Raw genomic sequence first — 26,090 nt, forward strand, 5'->3', positions numbered from 1 at the left:
CTAGTTTGTAACAAGACAGAGTGTTTACTTCCTAAACCACCAAGGAATGAAGAGTTGGGAGCAAGTGAAAGAGGATGGATTTGTAAGTATCAGTAACACAGGAGCGGAGTAATGAAAGCAGGGTCTTTTTGTACATCGAATATATGCAACTATTTCTAATTGCAATGTGAACCTTCTCAAAACAGATCAACGATGACCTCCTGCATTCTTGTAGCTACTTATTCCTCGAAGTGCATATCAGGCATGCCTCATGGTAAGAAGTCCTATTGAGCTAGGGAGTCTGATTAATACCGTAAAGGGCTTTCATTGTGGGCTGAAACTCGAGGCTGGTTACCTGAGCTCCTAGGATGACTCTCCGCATGCCAGCTGCCCATCTACGGAGAGCTCCGAACTGGAGGAAATCCGCAGATGAGTCCTACTGGGAGAGCTTAATACCAGAAGGAGAGGCTTTGCCCCGGGTTTCTCGTCCTCCACAGGCACCACGGCCCCAGAGTGCCATCGAAGGACGACAGCTGGACGGCTGGCTCGAGCACCTACAGAGAATAGAGAGGGAACTTCTGAGAGCCCCAGTTCATGATCAGGTTCCAGCTTTCAGTGATCGGACATCATCCATGCCTGCTCTCCACAAAGAGGCAACCGGACGTGCCTGGAGACAGCCAGGGATCCCGTCTTTCAGCAGGAGTTCATCTTCATGTGGGAGTCCCAGTCGGTGTGAGAGTTCCCTGGGCAGCCAGGAGTCCCTCCAAACAGGGTTTATTTCTCCTCCAGAGCACAGAGGAAGCTGGGAGAGAGCTCATATGATGCAGGCACCAAAGAAGGAGAAGGCTCACCCCAGTAATATTGCTCCAGTCAAAATTGGATGGCTGCCAATCCAAAGAAGAGTGATGATGGTGGCTGATGCTTGCCACCAAAAGTTTTCGGACCAATCTGCAGGCCAGGTAAAACACACAAAACCTAACCAAAGCTTTAACATATATTCAGAAAGATTTCTTAAAGAATATTGAGTAAAACAGTGACACCCGTTGCCTTTTAAAAGGAAGGAAGTAACCAATTATATTTGATTATGCCTCCCGTCTTTAATATAAGATATATTTTGAAGCATTCTTCCCTCAAACAATTGTTCTTCAATGTATCAACCTTTTAAAATGTGCCTTTCAAAGACCCTGAACTTATTTACCCTAGACTTGGTAATAAAGTCCTCTCAGGGTGTGTGACTTTCGTCCTGACTTATCAGTGACACATTTTAAGCTCTGTAAGTCTGAAGGTAAAGCAGTGTGTAATGGAGGTGATGGTGCGTAGTACCAGGCAAGGCCCTGACTCAAACACACAGTGCTACAGAGAGCCATTTGTAGTCTCAGTTACCCAGGCCACAGGCACAGCTCAGGCATCCTTTGAAAACCGCTTACTCTGCAGGAACTACACACATTCTCTAATGGTTTGCGACTCATTTGGAGCTGTGAGATTGAGCTTTGTGCCCTGAGAGGATGCAAGTTAATGTACAGAGAACATTCAATGGGAGTAGAGGCTATTACAGATAATATGACTTTCAAAATCGATAAGTTGCTGTGCTGTACCAGGGCTTCAACTGAGCTGATGCACAAAGCACATCCCTTCCCTTGTGACTTTTCAATTCAACCTCAGCACTGATTTTGCTATTATGTGCCAGTGCCGGGATTTTTAGGGGATTTTTAAGGACAGGAATTTTATTTTAAAAAATGGGAGAATGTTCATGAGCCCTGGTTTATGTTCTAAGGAATAGCTTGACATTCTAGGGAAATACACATTGCTCTCTTAGCTGAGAGGTCGATCAGAAGATTGATAACACTCATGGCTGTAGCCTATACGAAATATCTTGTACCACAATTAGCGTAGCTTTGCACAAAGACTAAAAACGAGAAAGAATTACATATGGGGATAGCAAGCAAGTTTTTTTAATTGGTTTACACAAACAAGATACAATCTCTTAATTAGTGAGTATTAGAGTGTGTCTTATATGTGTTGTTACCTTCATGAAGAACCAAGCTACCATTTTCCATGTTTCCAATCTTTGTGAGAGGCTAAGCTAACAGGCTGCTGGCTTTCTATTTATATCAGCTCCATATTTACCATCAAACATGAGAGTGATGTGATTGTGTGATCTTATCTAAATGCATGAAAGTGAATACGTGTTTTTCCAAAAATATTACACTTTTCTTTCTAATGGGCTGTTTCTTTATAGTTGAAATTGAAACAAGCCATCACTCCAACCTTTCAGAAGAATAGAACAGCAGCCAACAGGCACCATGGTATGTAAGCTCTTGATTTTTGCTGTATGTGTTTACAATAAAAAATAGAACTGCAGGGTTTTCAGTTGAGTAATCACTCGTTTGCAATCACTGTCCCCACGTATACACACAAAGCCTCACACACACTTGATCTCCATACCAAATTTCAGCATCCTGGGTCAAATATTGTGGTTGCCAGAGGCTGGGGAAATTGTTGTGGACATACAAACCAACAGCACGAACTATAGTGCCGGACACATCCTAAAATAATCTCCTAATACCAATCAAATCTCCATTATGCAACACTGATTGTTATGTCAAAGTTGTACCTTGAAGAAAAAGGTCAAACATAATTAAAAAACATGAAGTTACTCTCTTGCACAACAGAAAATTGGCTGAACACCCAAAGGTTCCATTTCAATGGATGTTTAGTGCCTGATCAGTGCAAGAACAAATATGGCCGAGGGGTAACTGCCAACCCAGTCTCACGGCATTTCGTGTTCACCAACACGATTTTTAATCTATTGATTCGTGTTCACCATCACGATTTGCCCCTTTTTTTCGTGTTGCACAGCACGATTTTAAAAGCAATGTATTTCTACTGGTAACGTGTTTCGTGCCTGCAGGCTGCAGCACGTCTTTTTCTCTGGTCGGGTCATGGAAGACTGGAAGCTGTGTGGTTCATAAAAACATGTTCTTACTCAATATCAAGCCACAATTATTGCTTTTATTTTAAATCGTATAATTTCGGAATTTTGTTGCCGTCTGTGAGGACAATAAATGGGGCTCAGAGCCTCAGAATACTGAAATCTGTATTTTTAAATCTTTTTTTCCTTCTAATTTGTTATTCTTTTGAAAGTAACACAGTGTTATTTACTCACCAATAACACACAATTATCCTTGCTTTTATTTATTGGTTTAATTCCATAATCTCTGGCTTTTTTGGTGTCCGTCAGGAACTGAATTTCAAAATAAAAATAACCGGAAACAGACGTAGGCCTATAAGAGACATTTCGAGCATCATTGCGATTGTCAACATTTCTGAGTTTAGGATGGCCGAAGACACTACACTACCCATAATCCCCAGCTATCGTTTAGGACTACAGTTCCCGTAAGGTTACGCAGAGCGTCAAACAGCTGTGTGAAATGGAACGAAACCACGCCAGACTATCCAAAACTGGAATCGAACACCCCTCCAGAACTACACATGCTGGCTATTGTGTTTCGCAAAATGTTCTATGGGACGTCTCTACTGAACGTTTTCGTTTTTCCCACAATTAGAAGTTGCCATTATTAAACACATTGGTGTTATCAAATGTAAAACATATAATTAATAAATGGGTGAAAATCACTTGTGTCCATAATGCGCAGCATTATATTAATGCCGTATACCCACATGACAGCTCATTGCTACTTTTTAATTCTACTCCACTACAATTCAGAGGTTAACCTGGTATTTTTACTCCACTGCATTTATTTGAGTTACTTTACAGATTCTGATTAATTATGTGAAATATAAACAACCCTTAAATCAGACTTTAGTTACACCTGAGTAAAATTCAGGTAAGGTGATTGTCAAGTGCCAACAATCAGGAGAGATATTTGATAGTTGGTGCTTGAGAAGACTAAACATGTATCTGCAATTGACATGAATGGAAACAAGTAATAAAGTATATTCATTACTCGTTATTCTCTACTAATAGTTAATTAAAGACTGTATATTATGGCTATTTTGCACATCCCTTTCAAGATTTTCAAAGGTTTATTGATATATCATACACAACTACGGTGTAGTTATGCACCGAATGAAAAACTTGGGTCACAGGTTCCTCAACAGTGCATAAGACATTTATCAATATGTGTGTACCTCCACCATTAAACTGTCATATTCTGCACATTTCTTATTCTATCTACATACATAAGAGTATAATTAATAATAATAATAATAATTCCTTACATTTATTATAGCGCATTATCAATGACTCAAAGCGCTTTACATATACACACATTGCACATCATACATGCAATGGTCAGAAACTGTGGACAATACCCACAGGAGCAAGTTCAGGTGAAGGGTCTTGCCCAAGGACCCACCGGCTTTACAGACGCAGCAGCGGCGGGTTTCACCCCTTGATCTGATGATCATTACTGTGGACAATACCCACAGGAGCAAATCCGGGTGGCGGCGAGAGCGGGTTTCGAACTGGAGTTCCCCAGCACTCCCCCTTGATCTGATGATCGGATGCACAGACCACTGCGCCACCCGTCCCTGGAATGTGTATAATATCAGTTAAAATAAGTGCTTCAACATAGTTAACATTGCAGGAAAGCAATATATTAGACGTTAATTACTTTGTCAGGCATAATATTTAATATGTAATGTTTAAATAAAGGTTAATCCGTTTTTCTGTTTTGCACCTCCTCCTATTAATATCTGTGTACATCCTGCACTAAACTGTTGTATTGTAGAGATCACTTATAGTATCTTCTTGATTTTTTATATTCTATATTTCTATATTTATACTTTCCCCCTATGAAAGTATGTACTCTTAATATTTTTTTAATCAAATATAACACATAAAAACAATAATTCAATAACGTGCTTTAACCACTAGGAGGTGCGAACAAGGTGCACACAGCCATAATAACTTTGTATTATTAGTGTGTATGTACATCTGAAGATGTATAGTTTTATGCATGCTTTCACATCATTTTACAGCATATTGCTATACTATTTCAGACTCAGTATTTACATTCTTACATTCAAAGAAAATCAGTAATATCTTTGAAAACTACAGTCCTTTTCTATCAGCTGTGCACCGTTATGGTGTAAATATAACCTATCTATGAATTAGATCAAATGTAAAAGTCAGCCGAATTAGTGTTGATAATGCAAGGAGACGTATTGTGTGAAGAGAAATTGAAGACGTTGTTTAATTGTTGATATATTTGTGATCCACGTCAAGTATTCAGTTTCGGCGCCATTTCTTCCAGTTTTTCCAAAGGTCTTCTCATCAGGGCTCTCTAAATAAAGAACTACGGCAGATCTGTAATATGTAATGCAGCCGAACCGTGTATTACAATGCCGTTATGTGATGACTTTCAAAGAGAAAAGCAAGAGCACTCGGAATTAAGTATTATTTTATACTTTTAAAATGTTTTTCGGATTTCATATAATATAAACACCAAATCCCAGCATGCATTGCGGCTAACACATCCAATCAGCGAGCTTAAAAGCATAGCTGAGGATCTTGGGTAATCGCTCGAAATGCCTACGTCTGTTTCCGGTTATATTTATTTTGAAATTCAGTTCCTGACGGACAAAAAGCCCGAGATTATGGAATTAAACCAATAAATAAAAGCAAGGATAATTGTGTGTTATTGGTGAGTAAATAACAGTGTGTTATTTTGAAAAGAATAACAAATTAAAAGGAAAAAAAGATTTAAAAAATACAGATTTCAGTATCCTGAGGCTCTGAGCCCCATTTATTTTCCTCACAGACGACAACAAAAGTCCGAAATTATACGATTTAAAATAAAAGCAATAACTGTGGCTTGATATTGAGTAAGAACATGTTTTTATGAACCACACAGCTTCCGGTCTTCCACGACCCGACCGGAGAAAAAGACGTGCTGCAGCCTGCAGGCACGAAACACATTACCAGTAGAAATACATTGCTTTTAAAATCGTGCTGTGCAACACGAAAAAAAGGGGCAAATCGTGTTGGTGAACACGAATCAATAGATTAAGAATCGTGTTGGTGAACACGAAATGCCGTGAGACTGGGTTGCAACTGCAGGGGCTGGGTTGGCTAGAGGGAGAATAAAAAGCTTATTTCAGGGCTGACTAGCTACAGTATATAGTTTACCTGCCTCTAATCGGCTCCATGCAGCCCCTGTCCTCTTTAAAGAGTTCACACTGTAAATATGAACACTTTAAACAACCTTCTGCTCCTAAAATAAAATCAATTTCAGGTACAATGTCCTGACTTTTGTTCCAGTCTTTAGGCAGGATTTCAGGTAAAGGAAAGGCGCTATTAGGTGAGGGAAAAGAGAAGGAAAGGGAGGCGGGGGGAGGCAGAAAGATAAGGAGAGATGCAGACTGATTGAAGAAGGAGCCCTGTTAATCTTTGAACATGGCAGGCCCATACTCTCTGAGTTTGATCTGAGGTTGGATCTTTCAGCCCTGTCCTTGTTTATACCAGAGATTATTGTGGCAAGGCTCGGGCTGCCTGCAGAATTCAAAGCAATCTATCCATGGCAGCAAGGAACTCTTATAGAAAAGGGGTGTTTCAAGTATTAACCTTAATGGCATCATATACTGGAGGCTACACATTATTAGTTACGTGCACAGGCTGTAAAATAGGATTAAAGGTATCATCTAAGTATAAGGTGTAACATAATGTCATGCTAGGTCTGATTATTTATTCATCAAGCCTTATGAAGCATGATAGCTTGTGTTCAACCCTTTAATATTAAAGAATAATTTAAGAAAACTTGCATATCACGTGGAATATCTCCAGCAATGCCCTTAGATAAATTATAAATCTGATAGTCAATCAAATCGGCAATAGATGTCACATTTTGAGTTACTTCACAGTGAATAATTATGCTACTCAGGTGCATAAAATGTGCCACGGCTGAAATCCCAGCAATGAGTTAGAGAAAGATGATAATAAACAAACATTTCTATGCAGAAGTGCCTCCAAATATGTCTTGTTTCGGTGCTGGTTGCTTTTCCTCAGCTGTCAGTATATTTAAATCCACAATTCCACATCTGAAAAACAAATGAGACTATCAGAAATTCCTTCCACAATTCCTCCAACTGACTCGGTTACACTCCAGCTAGCAAATTATTCCACCACTTTGTCATTCCCTTTCTCCCTCTTTCTGGTTCTTTCTTTCTGACAACCCTTGCAGAATCATACTTGAGGTCCATTTGCAGACCCCCAGTGCCTTCTTTTCCACAAAAGTCACATTTACTGGACAAAATGGCCCCAATGTTAATGAACAGATGATAATAAAATTGGATTTTGTGCTCCAAGGGCCATCATGTTTAGACAGACTAGCCAATTTCCACACATACTATTTAGATTAAACTTAATGGGGATGAAGAATAAATTGGGAGGGTTGTGACTTCAGAGGGTGTTTGCCATATGGTCCTGCTTCTTTATTTTCCGTCGGGATGTTAAGCTGCTGTTGATTGAGAAAAAAAGGTAATTCGAGCCAGGAAGTAATGAGAGAAGCTCTTTCTGGGGGCACAAGTTAATACGGGGCCCTTTACAAAGAAATAAATTAGATGTGATGGCAGCAAGTAGAACAATGTGAGTGAAAGAGACCAGAGGACCCCTATGTAGATACAACTTTTTGTTTTTCAGGTCCAATCACATTTTCAAAGTGGTGCAATTTTCACCTTGCCTCTTATTTTTTCACTTAAAATGAAAAACGGATTACCCACACAGGATTCGAGGGGTTATCCCAAAGTGAGAGCCAGTCGCCATGGTAACAGCAGCAGGTGGAAATGCAGCCAGACAAGCCGTCGGGCTGGCAATGGAGTATCAGTCAGGGCTGAGAGGCAGACTAGTGAAGTTGCCCGGCCTCCTGAGGATAAAGAGAAGTGGCTCTGGGGTGGTGCTAGATTCACTTTACTGTGCCAACCTCAATATTGACAGTGTCAACATTGACACACAGGAAGGAAGGCCTAAGTTCTGTTTGTGTGTGTGTGAAAGAGAGAGAGCATGTCTTGTGAGCAATGTGACAGTTTGTTTTGCTTTTATACATAGATGGAGAGGTGGAGAGGAGTCACAACAGTCTAAGTGCTTTGGGTGTGAAGACGTGGCAGTCACCTGACCAAGAGTCTCACAAAATTCAACAGGTAATGTACGATTGTTTTACATTTAGGTAGGATGATGACGTATATCAGTGGGTCTGTGTGTGTTGGGAGTGCATAGTATGTCAGCCTGGACACTGAGGTGACATTAAGTCTTCTAATAGTAGTCTTATGCTTGATAACACCGTGCTCTTGTGCAAATGATTTTATACATTCTTGTTCGCAAAGTATAGAAGTTAGGTTCACATTTGCTTATGTATTGATGTTGCTTATACTTAGAGCATTTCTACAATGTTTATTTAGTTAAATATATAATAATAATGAAGTAAAAAGAATAGAAAATAAAGAAACTATATAAGGGCCTTATTTATATCCACAATGATAACAAAAAGTTGAAATGCACTCCTATTAAAGATGTGTTGATACAATAGACACAAGTTTTAATTTTCATTTGGACCACTCACTTTTACCAAAAGAGAGTCCAAGAAATGGCCGTAAATAATAAATGGTGCAATCAAATTACATTAATTTAAAGTGTAGCATTCCGTGGGAAAAACTATTGCCATGGCTTGGCTCTCAGCCACAACAAACGCGCGACAGAAAACGAGGGCGTGAATAGAAAAAAAGAGTTTATTCACTGCTGCTGAAGGACACAAACAGGCAAAACAAACGACGAAACAAGAGGTCAGCTGGTCGTGGCTGCTCTTCACGTTGCGTTCTCCTGCCAGAGAGAGATTGCAGGTCTCACTCAGGCCCTTTAACCCTCTGGTACCGGCTGCCAGGTGTCCTCAATCCCAGTTGATAGACCAAAGGGAAAACCTTAAAGGAACATACACACACCAGAGATAACAAGGCAGGGGTCGTCACACCCACCCCCTTAAAGTCGTGTCCCCAGGACCACCGGCACACCAACCCTGACAAAACAAAACACCAGTAATGAACAACAAGAATACAAGACATACGGCACCCCACTTCCAACAATTGCAACATACACCCCTCACACTGCCAACCGCTCCTCCCACACCCAGCCACATCTTTAGCAACACAGGTAAGCAACCTGAGAAGCACACTTTAAAAGGATGGGCAGAGCGAGAACGATTTATCAAACAGTATGACAGACAATACATTACCATCACGGCCCATGTTTCCTCAGTTGTAGCAGTTAGTTTCACTGGCTTTACTGCAATGCACCGCAACGTGGCCAATGTCGCCACACCTGTAACATTTCACCCTACTGCAACGTCTCTGGATGTGACCAAGCCCACCGCAGGAATAGCACTTCCGGTCGTTGGCATGCCCACAGTCACGAGCCATGTGTCCTTGGTCTCCACACCGATAGCAGGACATTTCCTTGCCTCTTCCTCGACCCCTGCTGCCGACGCCACGACCACCATCAACGCTGCCGCCACCACGACCACCATCAACGCTGCCGCCACCACGACCACCATCAACGCCCCGACCACTTTGACTAGTGGGACAATACTTGTCTTCTGTTTTCTAAACATGTTTTTGCCCATAGCACGAGTGATCACACAAGAGGACGTGACGTCTGCCAACACTGTAGAGCTCTCCTCAGACCTTGACTCAATCGGACCGCCAGTCACTAAAAGCACAGGGGGAACATCAGTCCAGACTCTGCTACCTGCCAAACCGTTGCCCAGGATGAACTGTATCCCCTCGATTGGCAAAGCTGGACGCACACCAACAGCCACCTCACCCTTAACAAGACCACAGTCAATATACATCCTATGAACAGGAATAGGAAGAACTTTTAATCCCATTCCCCAACTCAGAAGGGTGTCACCAGTGTCACTTTCATAAGACAAACGAGGCAAAACGGAGTCAACAATATAGGAGTCAAAAGCCCCTGTGTCTCGCAAGATTTTGATTGGAACTCTGACATTACTAACTACCAATGACACCAAGCCGTCTCGTATAAATGGAGCATAAGATGCCAAAACCTCAGATCCACCTAAGTGGGATGTAAGCACATCGGCAACACAGCAGCTTTCCACAGGAGCAGCCAACGCAACAGGCCCAACAAAATATCCTCCTCCCTCAGATATTGCTCTAAGCGCAGGACCGTCTGCCTTCCAATGGCCTTTTTCGCGACAGTAGTGGCAAATATCACTATTATCCCCTCAGATTTGACAAAACCCAAGTTCCTTGGCTCCATCCCAAATGAACCAACCTTTCTACTTCCCTCAAAAACAGCCAGGGCCCCAGAGCGCCCTCCGAACCTACTTTTATGAAGCAACACAAACTCATCAGCTGCCACAGCATCTTCAGCCGCAAAAGTGACCCTGTGTTCTGTTATGTAAGTAGCAATCTTGTCTGGAAGAATATTTTTGAACTGTTCCAAAGTCATGAGCTCACACAAATCGTCAAAAGTAGTGACGTCAAGAGCAGTTAACCAACGCTTAAAATGAACAGACAAATCCCTCGCCATCTCCACATATGTTTGATCTTGTTTTTGCTCAAAGGACCTAAAACGCTGTAGATAGGACTATGGCACCAGTTCATACGCTCTAAGCACCGCCGATTTTATTTTACTATCGCTATCCTAAAGACATAAGGAGGAATATGCTGACTGCGCTCTCCCTGTGAGAACACACTGAAGCATCAGAGCATCCGCATCAGGCCAATCTCTAGCCCTAGCTACACGTTCAAAAAGCAAAAAAAAAGTGTCAGGATCACTTTCATTAAATTGCGGTAACAAGCGCAAGTTGTTAGCATCGAACCGATGAGGAGATCTGAGCACCTGTTCACCGTGCCACTCACCCAACACCGCACCATCTCTGACCAGAGAAAGACGTTGTCCTTCCATGTTTGGCTTTCTCAGTCTCCTGCCGCATCCGCATCCGCTCCACTGCAATTTCCTTTTCAAACTCCATCTCATACCTCATTTTGTCATGACTCAGCTGCAACAACAACATCTCCTTCTGCTGCTCAAAGGACAGTGAACTAGCCTGAAAAAAAGGTTTTAACAAAAACCCCTCTTCCTTTGCAGAAAACACTCCTGTCTCACATAATGTCGACACGATAGTCTTTTATGTTGTCTTTCACCCTTCTATCACCGACAATAGACACAGAGAAATGCTCAGCAATTAAGAGCAGCTGCTCTCTTGAGAAAGTGGCAAGAGACTCCTGAGACGGAGCTTCAATAAATGCCTCTACGTCAGCCATCTTAATTTACACCGACCCCTCACCGGAACACAACACCGGACCTTTAAACCGAAAGAGGAGAACAAAAACAAAAACCAACCGGACAGATACCACCACGTTTATTATGCGTCCAAAGTGATTTCCCCACTAACTCACCATCCCACTGACTAATCTCCTCCCTAGTCTTCATGCAGTTACTTGTGGTGGGTATTTATGCACTGGAGACCGCTAATCCAGCAAAGTGACTAGCAAGCTAGCAACACTACTGAGACCACGGCCATGCTCTAGGGGCGGACTGGCCATCGGGACGTTCGGGACGAATCCCGGTGGGCCGGTACTGAAGTGGGCCGGTCGGACGATGTGGGCCGGCCGGTAACCGGCAGGGCTCGACATTAAATGGCCCGCTGGCCCGGAAGCACTAGACACCCCGGGCCAGCATAACGTATTTTCCACTTGCCCGCTTGGGCCACTAAAAATATTGCTTTAAAAAAATGTTTTCTGTGGTATTGGTATCTTGACTAGCAATTTAGTTAAATTGTTTCGTTTATTAACGCCACAACATAGCGTTCCGTGAGTCGGTTGTCGTTGTTGGGTGAAGAATATACAGCTGTTTGCTGCGGAGCGCAGCGCGAGCAGGCTCCCGTGAGCGGGAGCGCGCTCCTTCACTACAGACTATCGCGCCACCTAATCATTCGCCAAATGTTTTTAATACTAGCGGTAACCGGTCAAGCGCCGTGCAAAAAACAATCTTCAAATAAAAGAAAGTCACCGGAGGAGTTAAAGGAGAGTGACAGGGAGCATGAGAAGAAGAGGGAGAGAAAGTTTCAGCCAGCTTGATCGATGGAGTTGGCTTCTAGTGGTGCAGTGACGCGTCCTAAAACCCTTTTATAATCTATCGATTAGATTTATGATTCGAAAATTATAAAAGTAGGGTAGACATGTGGAGATTATCGGGCTGAACAAAACGTGCATTTATCAAACAGGTTTGTTTTCCACAGACCTTATTTCCAGCTATTTTTCCAAAACCCTGTGGAGAAATCCCGTTGCTTTTTGTCGAGGGAACACGCAGCTTACTTCCTGGTTTTAGGACGCGTCACTGGCTGCACTGCTCTCAATATGATGCCAATATAAACAAGGTCTTCTGTCGGCTCTGTACATCAATGCCGACCTATGCTGACAAGTAAGTGAAGAGTAGACAATATAAAGGTATTGGCGAAATGTCCCAGCAGTTTAGGATAATGAAGGATCTAATCAAATCAATTACATATAGCCATTACATGTCTAACTCCTAATGACAGGAAGGCAGAAAGTGCATTATACAAATAATGATACTCATAATAATAGCAGACATTTTTTAACAATGACCACAATATCATTATTTTAATAAACCAAATATGAACAATTGAGGAAAATGAGAACTGATGATTCAAATGTTGTACTACAAGTAGGCTAGTAATGTAGTTAGTGCATACGTTACTATTGCAACAAATGTGTTCATTTTCTTCATTATTAGTCGATTTTTTTTTGTGGACGAATGCTCCGGGCCAGTGGTTACAATGGGACCAGTGATAATACAAATCTGCGGTGGGCCGGCGCTACCGAAGTGGGCCGGTCGAGAGTCCCGGGCTGATTTGTAGTCCCAGTCCGCCCCTGCCCCAAGCCAAAGCTTCTACCACTTTCTCCGCAACACTACACACCCCGCTCAACGATCCCAAGGGAACCGCCGCTTAACCTGCCAGGGAAAACTCTGCACCGTTCCGCACTGCTCCACATGCAACGCACCAACAAACCCACACAAGAGAGAAAGGAAAAAACCAAAACAAACAGCTGACCACGGCTAAGAACAAGCAACTAGAAGCAACCACTCTCCCGAAATATAATACCAAACAAATCAAAGCCTCACAAAGTAATCAAATCAGTCCCCCAAACAACAATCTGAAATCTATGTCCTTCCCACAACGAGCCGAAACAAAGAAACCGGCCCACTGCAAACGCGCTCCCAACAAATGTATACACGCGCACCAACTCCCAACACAAATCTCACCTATATCCGTTGCTGTATCACAGATACAAAGAAGTGGACGAGCCCCCAGCTGTCATGGCTTGGCTCTCAGCCACAACAAACGCGCGACAGAAAACAAGGGCGTGAATACAAAAAAAGAGTTTATTCTGTGCTGTACGCCTTTTCCAAACAGTTTACTCTCTTTGATGAAAAGTGTTCACCACAAAGCGTCATGCAAAAGCATGTTCAGAGGAAAATTCACATACTTTGTTTTGAAATTAGGTTTATGGAACGATAATGAATTAGGGATCAGGATGTTATGTTGCATCAGGGCAGTGGTGAAAAAAAGTACTAAAATATTTACTTGAGTAAAAGTATCACCACAGTTTAAAATACACTGTTACAAGCAAAATACCTATATTCAAAAGTACAAAGTATTAGCATCAAACTTTTCTTAAAGAACAGATATTGATCACAAAAGTACTTCCTTACAGCTCTTGAGAACATGTACTTGGTTACCATGCACCCATGCATCAGGGACAAATCCGTATTTCTTAATGTTCTAAAAAAACACCTTCAGAATCCTCTGGCCCAAGGACCGGAATCTGTGATTTATTTATTTTTTCCATTTCTTTTTAGGATAGAGTCTCATTGTGCTTCTGTGTGCTGGCTTTGCCTCACTGTGTCAAGCATGGAGAGAGTCATCAGACTAAAGAACAAACAGCAAAGCCCTTAAGAAAGTCAAGACAGCTGACCCGCCGTTGAAATGTTCTATTAGAGATTATGTCATGTTGTCAATATGTCATGTCGTATCAAATTAAGTTCTGCTTCATTTTCTGTACTTGCCACACAAGAGCTCAATTGACCAGATGAACGTACTGTACAGCATGTCTGCTGTGTTGATTAATGACTAAACATTTAGCAAGAGGCATTAGCAAAAACAGAAGGGTGGAATGGTGTTTCCATGCATAATTAAGTATCTTTATCATTTAAAATCTCTTTTATCCACATGCTGCAGGTGCCAGAAAAACAAAGCTTTCCTGCTGCTGAAGGGGACAGACCTGTAGGCTGGCAAGCTCTGAGGAGAGCCTGGAATACCAAGAGGGTGTCGGTTTTCCCTGGAGGCAGTCAGTCCAACGAACCCCCCATAGGGACAAGCTCAGACACCAACAGGAAGCCACCTCTGATGAAATCAACCAGCATAGACCCCCACAAGCCTCCTCCTCCATATCGAAACACTTTTGCTGATCCCTGCAAACCACACACTCTGCTGCAAGGGACAAGCAACACCGAAACAAACAAGTCACACGCGCCTTTGCACAGGACCAGCAGTGTTCAGCCTATAAGGGCAACCCCCCCACTGTTCCCCGCCTCACAGGCAAACTCCGCTGTGACAACAATCATCCCTCAGAACAAAGCTGGCTTCTCCTCTATTACCATCTCTTCTAGGAAAGTGTGCAGATCATCTAGTTTGCCTGGCCAAAACCCCTTTTCCAACTCCCCTTCTCCACCACTGGCCCACCAACCCATGGACCCAAACTCCATGCAGGTCACAGTGCAGAGGAAGGCCACTATAGTCAAAGTCACAGAGCAAAGGATGACTTCCGGGCCTGTCATGAATGCAAAAAGCACAACCTCACCAACTAGCCACACTTTGGACACAGTGGTGCACAGAAGAAAGGCTACCATCATCAAAGTAACGGAGCACACAGAGAGCTACAGTCCAGCCAAGGGGACCCCGAGGCACCCGGAGTACAGACACAGCTACACAGAGGGAGTGTACAATGAAGACAGCATGTGGAGTGAGGAGAATCATTCACAACACACTTCACATCACCCTGTAGAATCCACAAAGTCACCAAACTCTGCTGTAGAAACAAATACATCCAACTTAAACGCAGAGCAAAATGGTGGGACGTTACACAGATCCTCTCTGAAGCTTTTTTTCAGCAAACCCCCTGCTATAGCAGCCCCCGAGGTTTCCCCAGAGGCTGTTGGACAGAGATCGGGCAGGCCTAGCAGACCACTGAGCTGCTATAGCAATATGTTTGGACACACTGAGCCAAGTGAAGACATTTTGAGACAACCAGCCATCAGGAAATGGAGCTTTGGGCTTCCACAAGAGACCAATATCAACCCTGTGAACTCTGACAGTGTCTTCAGCCGGCCGTCATCAGCAAATGAAGCGCCAGACGCACCGAACGGAGGCCAGAAAGAAAGATGGCCGACTGAGAATTCAGAGAGGAGAGCGTCCCCCAGTCTGACTCTCATCCAGGCCCCGGGTAGGTTTCTCTGTCCCCCCTTGACAGTCTTCCTGTTAGCACACAGGCTCCCTTTGTCTCTGATCTCCATTTTCAAAGGATGGCGATGTCTAAATATACATCTCCTCTGTGCCGTGTGTGTGTGTTCTAGCTTCAAGTTGTTGCACACCCTGCAGCGTTCTGGGGTTGAACTCTCAGGTTTGATATTTTCTGATGATGTCTTATTGATAGGCGTTATAAGATTGTACTGGATTGTTCCTTTATCTGCTGCCTTAAGTGCAATTGACATATATCTGCGCCAATGTCAAACAGCATTTCTTTGACACAGAGGCCCATTGGTACTTACAAGTTTTCTCATTTTCACCTTCTTTCATTTCCCCCACACATTTCTTTGCATGTATAATCTATTAGTCTAATTTTTTCGCTGTCAGCACAGGGGAGGATGACAAAATCACAAGCTGCTAAACATGGTGAAAATAAAGCATTATGATTTGTTTGGCATCCAGATCCTGTGATGTACTGTAGCTATAACATTTAGGTTTATTTCTTTGTATTATTCTAGTGAGGGGACACAACTCTGTTGGCACATTCAGGAGCCAGTCCATGAAAGCTTTGTATTTCAGATGTAATGCTTGGTTGTTGGTTGTGGTTCGATAAACCAAAGCGAGTTTTAACGTAATGAGTTGTGTTCTACATTTTGGTAAATAGACTTTCTCACTGAGAATTAGATAAGAAGATCGATACCTCTCAAAAATATTAAGAGTGCTATTGATCTTCCTATTTAACTCTTGGCAAGAAAGTAAATACATTTATTAAATAAGATGTCAAATTTGATCTATTTAAAGTTAGAGGTAATTCTCCATCAAACAAATGCAGAGCTGTTTGAAAGTGTTATTGGTCAAGTTGTATCTCAAGCCTCAGTTATTACATTTACATCAAGATGCAAGTTATTTGTATGTAATGCTTCAGCTGAGCATTACATGAGAAGATGATGTTGTTGTGTTTATCTTTTGACACTCCAGGATAAAAAAAAACTGGGAATTGAAAGTTTTTCCATTAAGTCGGAACTCCTAATTTGGGACTTACCCTGAGACAAGTCCTAGTTTTGAGACCACAGTTCTAAAATGGATGTGAAGTGTGTGCAATATCCTCACAAGGAACAAAATAAAACATTGTAATATGTTTAATTATGGGTATTTTTGGATTGCTGAATATCCAGGTAAAACGTAAAATAAGAAGGGAGTATTTTGCTGAGTGTGTTTCTTTGTTCACAATGTCTTAGCTCTGTGTGAAATAATTAATCATCTTTATCACATTTATTAAGAGAGTCATCAATTAATTAAAAAAGCCTGTAGGCAACATCATTTCAATTTAAATGCTAAAGACCTGGAAGACATTATTCAACATCTGAAATCCTCCTCCTGTAGCCTCGATATTATTCCGACAGGATTTTTCAAAACTGTTTTTCCCTGCATGGCCTCAGATATACTACACATAGTAAACAACTCTCTTCAATCAGGTGTTTACGCGGGCCCTGCAAACTGCAGTAATTACCCGCTCCTAAAAAAGCATAACTTAGATACAACCATAATGAATAATTACAGGCCAATATCAAACCTTCCTTTTTTAAGCAAATTGATTGAAAAAGTTGTTTTTCAACAGTTGAGTCATTTCATGTTTTTAAATGACGGTTTTGATGTGTTTCAGTCGGGCTTTAGACCTAACCACAGCACTGAAACTGCACTTGTAAAGGTCTTAAATGACATTCATTTAAACACAGACAGTGGCAGAATATCAGTTTTAGTATTATTAGATCTCAGCGCTGCCTTTGATACTGTTGACCACAACATATTGTTAGACCGTCTAGAAAACTGGGTGGGAGTTTCAGGAACAGCTCTAAACTGGTTTAGCTCCTACTTAAAGGACATACAAAACTTTGTCTCAATAGGCAACTACACATCAACTTTGACAAATATGTCATGCGGGGTTCCTCAAGGCTCCATTTTAGGACCTTTGCTTTTTAATATTTATATGCTACCTCTGGCTGAAATTATTAAAAAGAGCGATCTAAGCTATCACATCTATGCAGACGACACCCAGATTTATTTTTAAATCACACCAGGAGACTATTCTCCGATTAGAACACTGAGCAAGTGCATTGAGCACATCACTGACTGGATGACTCAGAACTTTCTCCAACTGAACAAACAAAAAACTGAGATCATTGTTTTTGGAGCAAAGAAGGAGCGATTAAAAGTAATCACAGAGCTTCAGTCGGCAGACTACAAAACCACTAATAAAGCCAGAAATCTAGGTGTAGTGATGGACTCAGACCTGAATTTCAACAGCCACATTACAACAGTCATTAGGTCTGCTTATTATCACCTGAAGAATATGTCGAGGATTAAAAAACTAATGTCACAACAGGACTTAGAAAAGCTTGTCCATTCTTTTATTTTCAGTAGACTCGACTACTGCAATAGTGTATTCACAGGGCTGACAAAAAAATCCATCAGAAAACTGCAGCTGATTCAGAACGCTGCTGCACGTTTCCTCACTAACACTAAAAGAGTGGATCACATCAGTCCGGTTCTGAAATCTCTACATTGGCTTCCAGTCGGCCAAATAATTGATTTTAAAGTACTATTGCTAGTTTTTAAATCATTACATGGTTTAGGACCAAAGTATATTGTTGAACTCCTACATAATTACGAGCCATCAAGGTGCCTCACGTATTCTGGGACGGGTCTGCTATCGGTTCCGAGAGTAACAACAAAACATGGAGAGGCAGCATTTAGCTGTTATGCCCCGACACTCTGGAACAAACTACCCAAATCATGCACCTCCGCAGAAACGCTTACTATTTTTAACTCAAGACTAAAACATATCTCTTTGCCGCTGCTTTTAATTGAGATGCTCATATTCGAACTACAGTATGCCTTTTAAACATGTATTGTATACCTGTGGTGTTTATTTTTATTATTTTATTATCTTTGCTTTGTAATGGCTGTTGTAAAATGCCATTATATAATGTGTTTTTACTGTATTTCTTCCTAAAAAGTATTTTAATTTGTTTTGTAAAGCACTTTGAATTGTCACGTAAGTGCTATATACATAAACTTGCCTTGCCTTAACATTTGATACAGTCAACCTTAAAATGAGGCAGGGATTATAAAATAGTTTTAACATCTGCCCGCGGTGCCCAGCAGCCCAACAGCAGTCAGTGTCACAGTTGTACTGTCCCTTCACTCACGTTAAAGTCCTCTTGTGTTTCAGATCCCGGCTCCAATCAGACTCAAGAGAAAGTGCTTGCCGTCAATGCAGCTGCCATCATAGCAAATATCAAACTCCAAAGACAACTCAGTAAGAAAAAACCCCCAAGTGACAGTTGTGAGAAGGTTTCTGCTGCGTCACCCCAAGGAAATACAGGTATCATAACTTCTCTCCTCCCCTCATTGTAATCAGAATTTCTCACCTTATAAAACATTGATCTTTGTTGCAATTAGCTGACAAGTTTGCAAGCTCAACACTTTGTTGTCAGAGCTACATCCTTCATTGAATCAATAATAGATGTAGTCTAAATGTCTCGGCTCTTCCATACTGTGAATATTTGATTTATACCATGAAGAAAATACTATATGTCATGGCAGGCCCAGAGGGCTTCTGGGCCCAGACATCTAAAGCCAAGGCACGTGTAAATGAAATGCAAATAATTTGATTTTCTTGTTTGTGATAGATGAAGGGAAATGTATGAAGCCACATCCAGATCAAAGAAGAATCGGGTGCTACAACCAGCCCTATGCTGCATTTGTTTCACTGAGTCCTGACGCTGAAAGGTCACCTCAGACTATTTCTCTACAGGTACAGGTTTTTTTTAGCAAATAAAACAATTTGATTGGGATTTTAGTTCTCAAAAAAAGAATGTTATGTAATAGATATGACATACAATTTGTGTATCCCTTTGGAATATTGCAATGTCTAATGCCGCATTCACATGCTCTCTGGTTTATCCCATGTGAAGTTGTTCTACTGACCTTGGTGTTCTCTTATTATGACTTATCAATCGTTGCTCTGAGTATTTTAACAGTGAAGATTCATGATGCTATCCAAGTATGCTTCTTGATTCTTCTATGATTTTGACCCTCAGGCTGAACACCAAGTAAAGTACACTTACTGTAGGTGTCAGCAAAAGGGAATGACACATTTTTACTGGTTTACTTTGGAGTGTTCCAAGGAGTGGCCCAGAGCTATATTGCAGGGGCAGTTGGAGTGGGAAGTTGGGCTTACGTGTTTTGTCAGAAAGAGCAATATGTTTCTGGTCTTGGCAGAATGCACTGCAGAGGTCCAGACCGGACTTCATCAGTCGCTCCCAGGGAAGACTGCGAGAGCTGGAACGACGGGCGCAGGAGAGGAGGGGGCTGGCAGGTTCTGAGGACCCTCGGTCAGACGCTGCTGTCGGGCAGAGGATAGCCCGCAGTGGCCACTGTACCTCTCTGAACGGTACAGCACCACCCTCACCTCACTCATCAGCTGCACTGCCCATTGTCATGCTGCAGCTGCCACATCATAATCACACACATACACACAACAAAGAGCAAGCCAATTCAGACAATATGTGTGGTTTTTAACTGCCCATATAGATATAGATAGATAGATGGATAGATAGATAGATAGATAGATAGATAGATAGATAGATAGATAGATAGATAGATAGATAGATAGATAGATAGATAGATAGATAGATAGATAGATAGATAGATAGATACATTAGTACTTTATTGATCCCAAATTGGGAAATGTTTGTGTTGCAGTAGCATAAAAAGACAAGGCAATGTACATAAGAGAAATTAAAACACTAGAAATAAACAATCCAAAATATTTCTGAAATAGAAAGAAAATAGCATTAAAAAGTTAAAATATATACATGTGGAAATACAAATGTACGGTAACACAATATAAAGAAGGATAATATCATTATACATGAATTGTGCAAGGAATGGATTATTAAATATTAAATGTAATATATATGTAGAATGTACAGTGGGAGTTTAAGTCCAGTTATCAAGAGAAGCTATGAAGCAGAGAGTTCTCTGCCAGCCAGAGGTGATTTGTTATATCAACATGTTATTTGGATTTAAATTGTGTATTGGTAACATTTTGCTTAATTATATACAACATACACATTCATTTTTGCTTTAAGAGTTGCTAAATCCACTACAACCCTCTTCTGTAAGCCAAAAGAGTGAGTTAGCAGTAGTTGATACACTACGACTACTCAATGACAACACCACATTTCAATGTTGTACTATTAAGTTTAGCAATTATTTAACAGATATTGCATAGAAAAGCTTAATCAATTATAAAAAAGTGTAGAAAACACTATAAAAAACAATTTGTTATATTTGTGATTGATCACATAACCGGCCATTACATGAATAGTGTAAAAGTACATTTTCAGCTTAATATAAAGTTGAGTCCGTTTTTTATGGGAAAAAACATGAAGAAGAGAAGGAGCGAGAGAGCTGTGACTAAATATAATAAAATCCACTTTAAGTAAGATGTGAAACAAATTGTTTTATTGCATATATATGCAAGTGCTCCTCTATGAAATTACAGGTTATAGCGTGATTTGATTTCAGCAAAAATATTTCCATGACCTTCACATTTCATTAAGCTCGCAGCGCAATGTTATGTTTGGTGAGATTTTCATTCAGTGCCAGGCTTCACAGGGAACAATAAAGAATGTAAAGATTTGTGACAGTGATTGTGTAGCTCTTACTGCACTCTAGTGGCCAAGACGGAAAATACACCAGTGGGCAATGACTGCTGGGAAAATGGGAGATTTCTAAATCACAATTTCATAAGTGTTCATGTACAATATACCGGATTTTGGAACCTCAACTTTCTTGCATGATAATGAAATTATACATTATAAAATATCCTGAGAAGGTCCTCATTTAAACATGTTTTATGTTATTGTTGTGTGAGAAAGGAGGCTGTTCAACATCAGGAAAAGCTAGACTGTCATGCTCTTGAGCCTTCAACTCATCGGCAGTGTGTATGTGTGTCTGTGTGTGTGTGTGTGTGTGTGTGTGTGTGTGTGTGTGTGTGTGTGTGTGTGTGTGTGTGTGTGTGTGTGTGTGTGTGTGTGTGTGTGTGTGTGTGGTGGTGTGTGTGTGTGTGTGTGTATATGTTCCCGTTTCCAGATAACCTTTTGAAACCCAGAGATAGAGCCATGACTGGGAGAGAGATGCAGCTGAGATCTAAGCAGTGAGTGTCTCCTCACCTCAGCACAATGTCTGATGCCTCTTCTTGTAAGAAGATGCATCCTTATTTCTTGTATTCCTATCATGTGTGAAGGAACGCAGAGCCTCTATCGTTGACATCTCCTTACAAAACATCCTCTGCCAAGACCTTTGCTCTACTTCTGTTTTTTATTTCCCTTCCTGCCTCACTTGTTTGTTTTTTTTGCTTCATGGTATCTACAACCATTAGGAAGTAGTTTCAGATTGAAGTGTTAGACTGTGGATTTATACAGAATATGTTTTCTTTACTTGCAACTCTACCAACAATCATAAAAGGCACACATTTGTTATTTTGTTACAGAACGCAAGGAGAGGGGAAGAGAAAAAAAGAGGAAGAGAAGAAGAGGGAGGTGTGTTTGACAAACAGACAGCGAGTTGAGCTTTTCAAAAAGGTAATCTCTACATCTCTTTTACAAAACATTGATCAATAAAACCCATTAAACCTCAATAACCCGCTTCTTCGAACCCTCATATCGTATGTTTATTTATTGTAAAGATGCCAGATATACATTTGGTGAATACGTGTATAAAACAATGCATCAAGATATTTGGAAAGTGTGTAGAATAAGATGATTTTCAAAAATGTAGATGAGGAATTGTGTTGTACTAATGGGTGTAACTAACTAATCTAGATGAACTGCATTATTTTAAACAGTGTTATGTTCTCTTAGTATTTGAAGCACCAGGCTTGCCTATGATGAACTCCCTGAGGTTTTTATCAAAAGATGTATGCAGAAATGATGCACTGAATTCCATTAAAACATGTTAATAAGCATGTTACCTCCAAAGGGTAACATTTAGTAATGGCCAAAGTGTTTTCCCCTTTCCTTTCTTTACAGCAATGCAGCTGTGAAAAATGATGGCTTTAAATTGCTTAGCAAGTCCATCATACCTGGAAAGAGTGGAAATATATTTGTAACCATAGAAACCCAATGCACAGGAGGTAAATTAGATGTATAACGCATTTAAGGATATTCATCTGTTGAGGGGGACATGTTGGCGTTGTCGATTTATAAGTGCATTAATAATGAGATACAATATCTGACAAAATGATGAGCGATAAGGGCATTTTCCGCTTTAAAAAGGATATGATAAGTTACAATTGTATTGTGCACACATTAGATTGGGGAACTTGTTATACAGTTGATATGATATGTAATATGTTATCTTTGTTTTGCTGAAAAAAAGTTAATAAGCGATGCAACAGCAAGAATACAATGTCAATGCCAAGTGTGCTTATTTCTAAAAAGGGTCACATTGAATTGAATATTTGAGGGATTTCTTATTGACACTGAATTTGCTTTGAGAACAATGACCTTATTAGTCCACTAGATGTCGCTGTTGCCATACTTTTGCCATTTTCTTGCATTTCTCTGAGTAGTTTGATTAGAAAAGTTGATTAGAAAAGGAAAAATACTTCCTATGCATCTGAAATTGATTTTCATTAATCAGTGAATATCACCCAGGACAGTTTTCATTGCTGTAGGTATTGTTGATGCTCTCTTAAAACACTCCATACACCCTTCTCTCATTATGGAGAGAAATGGTGAACAGTGTCATTGTGCTGAGTGTATGAGGCCTGTGTTTAGTGTGAAACAAAAGGCCCTTCAGTGGCAGAGAGCGCTACAGTGCAGTGCCACCATTCAGCAGAGCTGCACCCACATGCAGCTGCTCCACCCTCACTGCTGCTACAGCAGATAACACCGGGGAGAGGGGCAGTGCCAGAGATCAAGCAGGGTCCTGAAAGGAGTGGTGCTCAATAGCCACCAAGTGTTTTAACAAATTCATTTATTTGTTTTCTTATTACAGAAACTGTTGGATCAGATTCTTCAAAGGAGCAACAGCTGAAAGACGATGAAGAGATGATGTGACAAAGCCTGTAGCATTGCATGGCAGACTGATGAAGTGACCTTTGCCCTTTGACAGTGCTGAACATAATATGATGTCCTTTTGGCCCTCGTTTGTTTCTCTCATGTATCATCAATATTCAAGTAACAGAGTTTAACATCTGTTTTTTTCTATACGATACAGCTAAGGCAATCTTTCCGAATGTCCAGACAGTCATTTAACATCGCTTAGTGTATTTCCGCTTTGAAGGTTTTTCCAGAATTCTTCTTCACATCTGGACAAAAAACATATAATATTCTGATGTGTTGTACAAATCCAGCCATAAGATAATGATGTCCTTCTTAAAAATAGCATTTCAAGACAGGATTATCTGACGCCTTAAGGATTTTGAAAATCCCAAAAAGCACTATGTGTTGTGAAAAGACCTTCTGGGTTTTTTGAAACATTGCCATAGATCTGTCTTTTTATGAAAACATGTGCTTTTCCCTGTGCATCAGCTGTTTTAAAAGCCCTTGTGCCATGCAATTACAATTGAAGATGGCAAAAGGAATGTATGAAGTCCTGTCCTAACATTCTGTGTTGGTTAAATACCACATTGAGCCTCATAAAAGCACCGACTGATTTGCTTTTGACAAAAAACATTCATGTCTGCTGTTTATCGCTGTTATCTTGTTTTCACTTGATTGCAAATTGCCTTTCTTTCCAGAATACTTCAAGTAATGGGATTCAGAGTAAGCACTGATGTCCTCACACAACCACTTTCACATGATCTCATGTGATGTGGAGTAGTGATCAGAAACTTTCATTATGCTTCTCAGTCCCTTCCAGAACACTCTTTAACCGTCATCCTCATTATACAGCAAATATGAAGCCTGAATGGTGCTCTGCTATTATCCAGTGCCAGCTATGAGCTGTAAGACGGAGGAATGTGACCTCTTCTCACTGGAAATGCCCCGTTAATGGACAGTGCAGATTTGAATAGAGCTTTTGTCCCTGTCTTTAGTCTCATGATGGACTAAGACGCGCCATTTTGCAGATTTAAAATGTGAGCGATCCAAGTGAGAATGCTAAACAACATTATGGAGCATTTGACAATAAATCAAAAGTGAGATGTGTGAATATTTATTTTAAAAACAACAGACGCTCTTCATTATTCCTAATTGTTTTTTTCCTCATTAGCCTTTAAGTCAGAGATCCTTCATAGTCCAGCTGTTTCATCCATCTACATTTACACTGATGTCTTGGAGGAGAACGATGATCACTACAGTTTTTGCTGAATCCTATTCCATGTGGGTGTTTTGGATGAGAGGAGATCATTTATAACAGCACTCATGGTTCATAATTGTTCCTGTCTTTCGAAAATGAGTAATTTTAGACTACAGTAGAATAAGACGTCTATGAACCATGACTGCTGCTTAGAGAAACAATGTACTGTGTTGTTTTTCTATTTAACTTAAAGACAGTTTCACTATGCAATGTCATTGTTTAAAAGTCAACTATATGCTATATTGGAATTGAGTTATATGTTTTCTTTTATATATTTGAGTTTTCTTTTTACATGTTGTTTATTTGTATTCCAAACAAGACTATAAATGTTTTTCCAGGAATAAAAAGTTCTGTTTTTCCCCAAAGTGCATTGACATAATAACAAAGATTAGATGGATTTCCATAAAGTTAGGATTTATTATTCACTATTATTTGTCTTTGCACACCAACAGAAATCCCTATTTTACTGCCTGCGTCTTATCTTCCTTCACGCATCCTGGTTCTTAAAAAGAGCAAAAGATCAGCTCTTATTATCAGCCTATAGCCGAGAGTTGGGTTCCAGTCAAATCAGTATGCAGTGAAATACTCCTCAGTTTGGTTTATTTCGATTCATATTAAATCCTGAAAGAATACTTTGAGAAATGGAGGTTTCTGAGAGTAATGACACGAGGCTGCACCCCGTAGTTCCTATTTCAAAAGGTGAAACCAACAATTGGATGTACTGCTGTGACTTCACCTTACATCGAGCATACCAGGGTTCTCCCCTGTTGGGAGAGAAAAAGCTTTCAGGAACTCATCCCCATGTGGACACTGGACACCTGCCTGTTTTCTGACTGCATTCCCTCTTGAAGAGAATGTCTAAGGTGGACGGCCAGTGTCTGAATTGGCCGTGTCCATATGTAGAATCCGTGCATCTCAGTGCCTTGATAACAAGTATCTGGCTGTGAGTCTCATGAATATATTTGAGTCAGATATCTTAAAATGTAAATATATTCAAAGTCATACAACAGACAGATTATGCTTAGCTTACTCTGACTCAACAACAAAATGTATGCACAACAACAGTGAGTAACATCTCGGAGTGGGGGCTGTGTAGGCCACATTATTTAAATGTACACCGAGTGTGGGCTGCTTCAGCATGTGGGACTA

The 26,090-nt window shown here is 40.7% G+C and overlaps 1 protein-coding gene across 1 annotated transcript; it reads left to right on the top strand.

The window, feature by feature from the left end:
- c19h10orf90 (chromosome 19 C10orf90 homolog) lies at window positions 1–25,273 on the top strand. Its single transcript, XM_034107460.1, has 11 exons — window positions 1–82; window positions 186–938; window positions 2,219–2,285; window positions 8,048–8,139; window positions 14,280–15,543; window positions 18,799–18,951; window positions 19,259–19,383; window positions 19,851–20,022; window positions 21,729–21,792; window positions 22,129–22,219; window positions 23,637–25,273. Exons 2-11 carry the CDS (start codon window positions 348–350, stop codon window positions 23,673–23,675), a joined length of 2,658 nt encoding a protein of 885 aa, XP_033963351.1. The 5' UTR covers window positions 1–82; window positions 186–347; the 3' UTR covers window positions 23,676–25,273.
- The last annotated feature ends 817 nt before the right edge of the window (window positions 25,274–26,090 follow it).

The sequence above is a fragment of the Pseudochaenichthys georgianus genome, chromosome 19 (genome assembly GCF_902827115.2).
Source record: "Pseudochaenichthys georgianus chromosome 19, fPseGeo1.2, whole genome shotgun sequence".
Lineage (NCBI taxonomy): Eukaryota > Metazoa > Chordata > Actinopteri > Perciformes > Channichthyidae > Pseudochaenichthys > Pseudochaenichthys georgianus.

Coding starts and splice junctions, on each gene's coding strand:
- c19h10orf90 (XM_034107460.1), top strand. CDS start 348: ATGACTCTCCGCATGCCAGCTGCCCATCTACGGAGAGCTCCGAACTGG. Junction 21,793..22,128: donor ATGCAGCTGAGATCTAAGCA/GTGAGTGTCTCC, acceptor ATTTTGTTACAG/AACGCAAGGAGAGGGGAAGA. Junction 22,220..23,636: donor GAGTTGAGCTTTTCAAAAAG/GTAATCTCTACA, acceptor TTCTTATTACAG/AAACTGTTGGATCAGATTCT.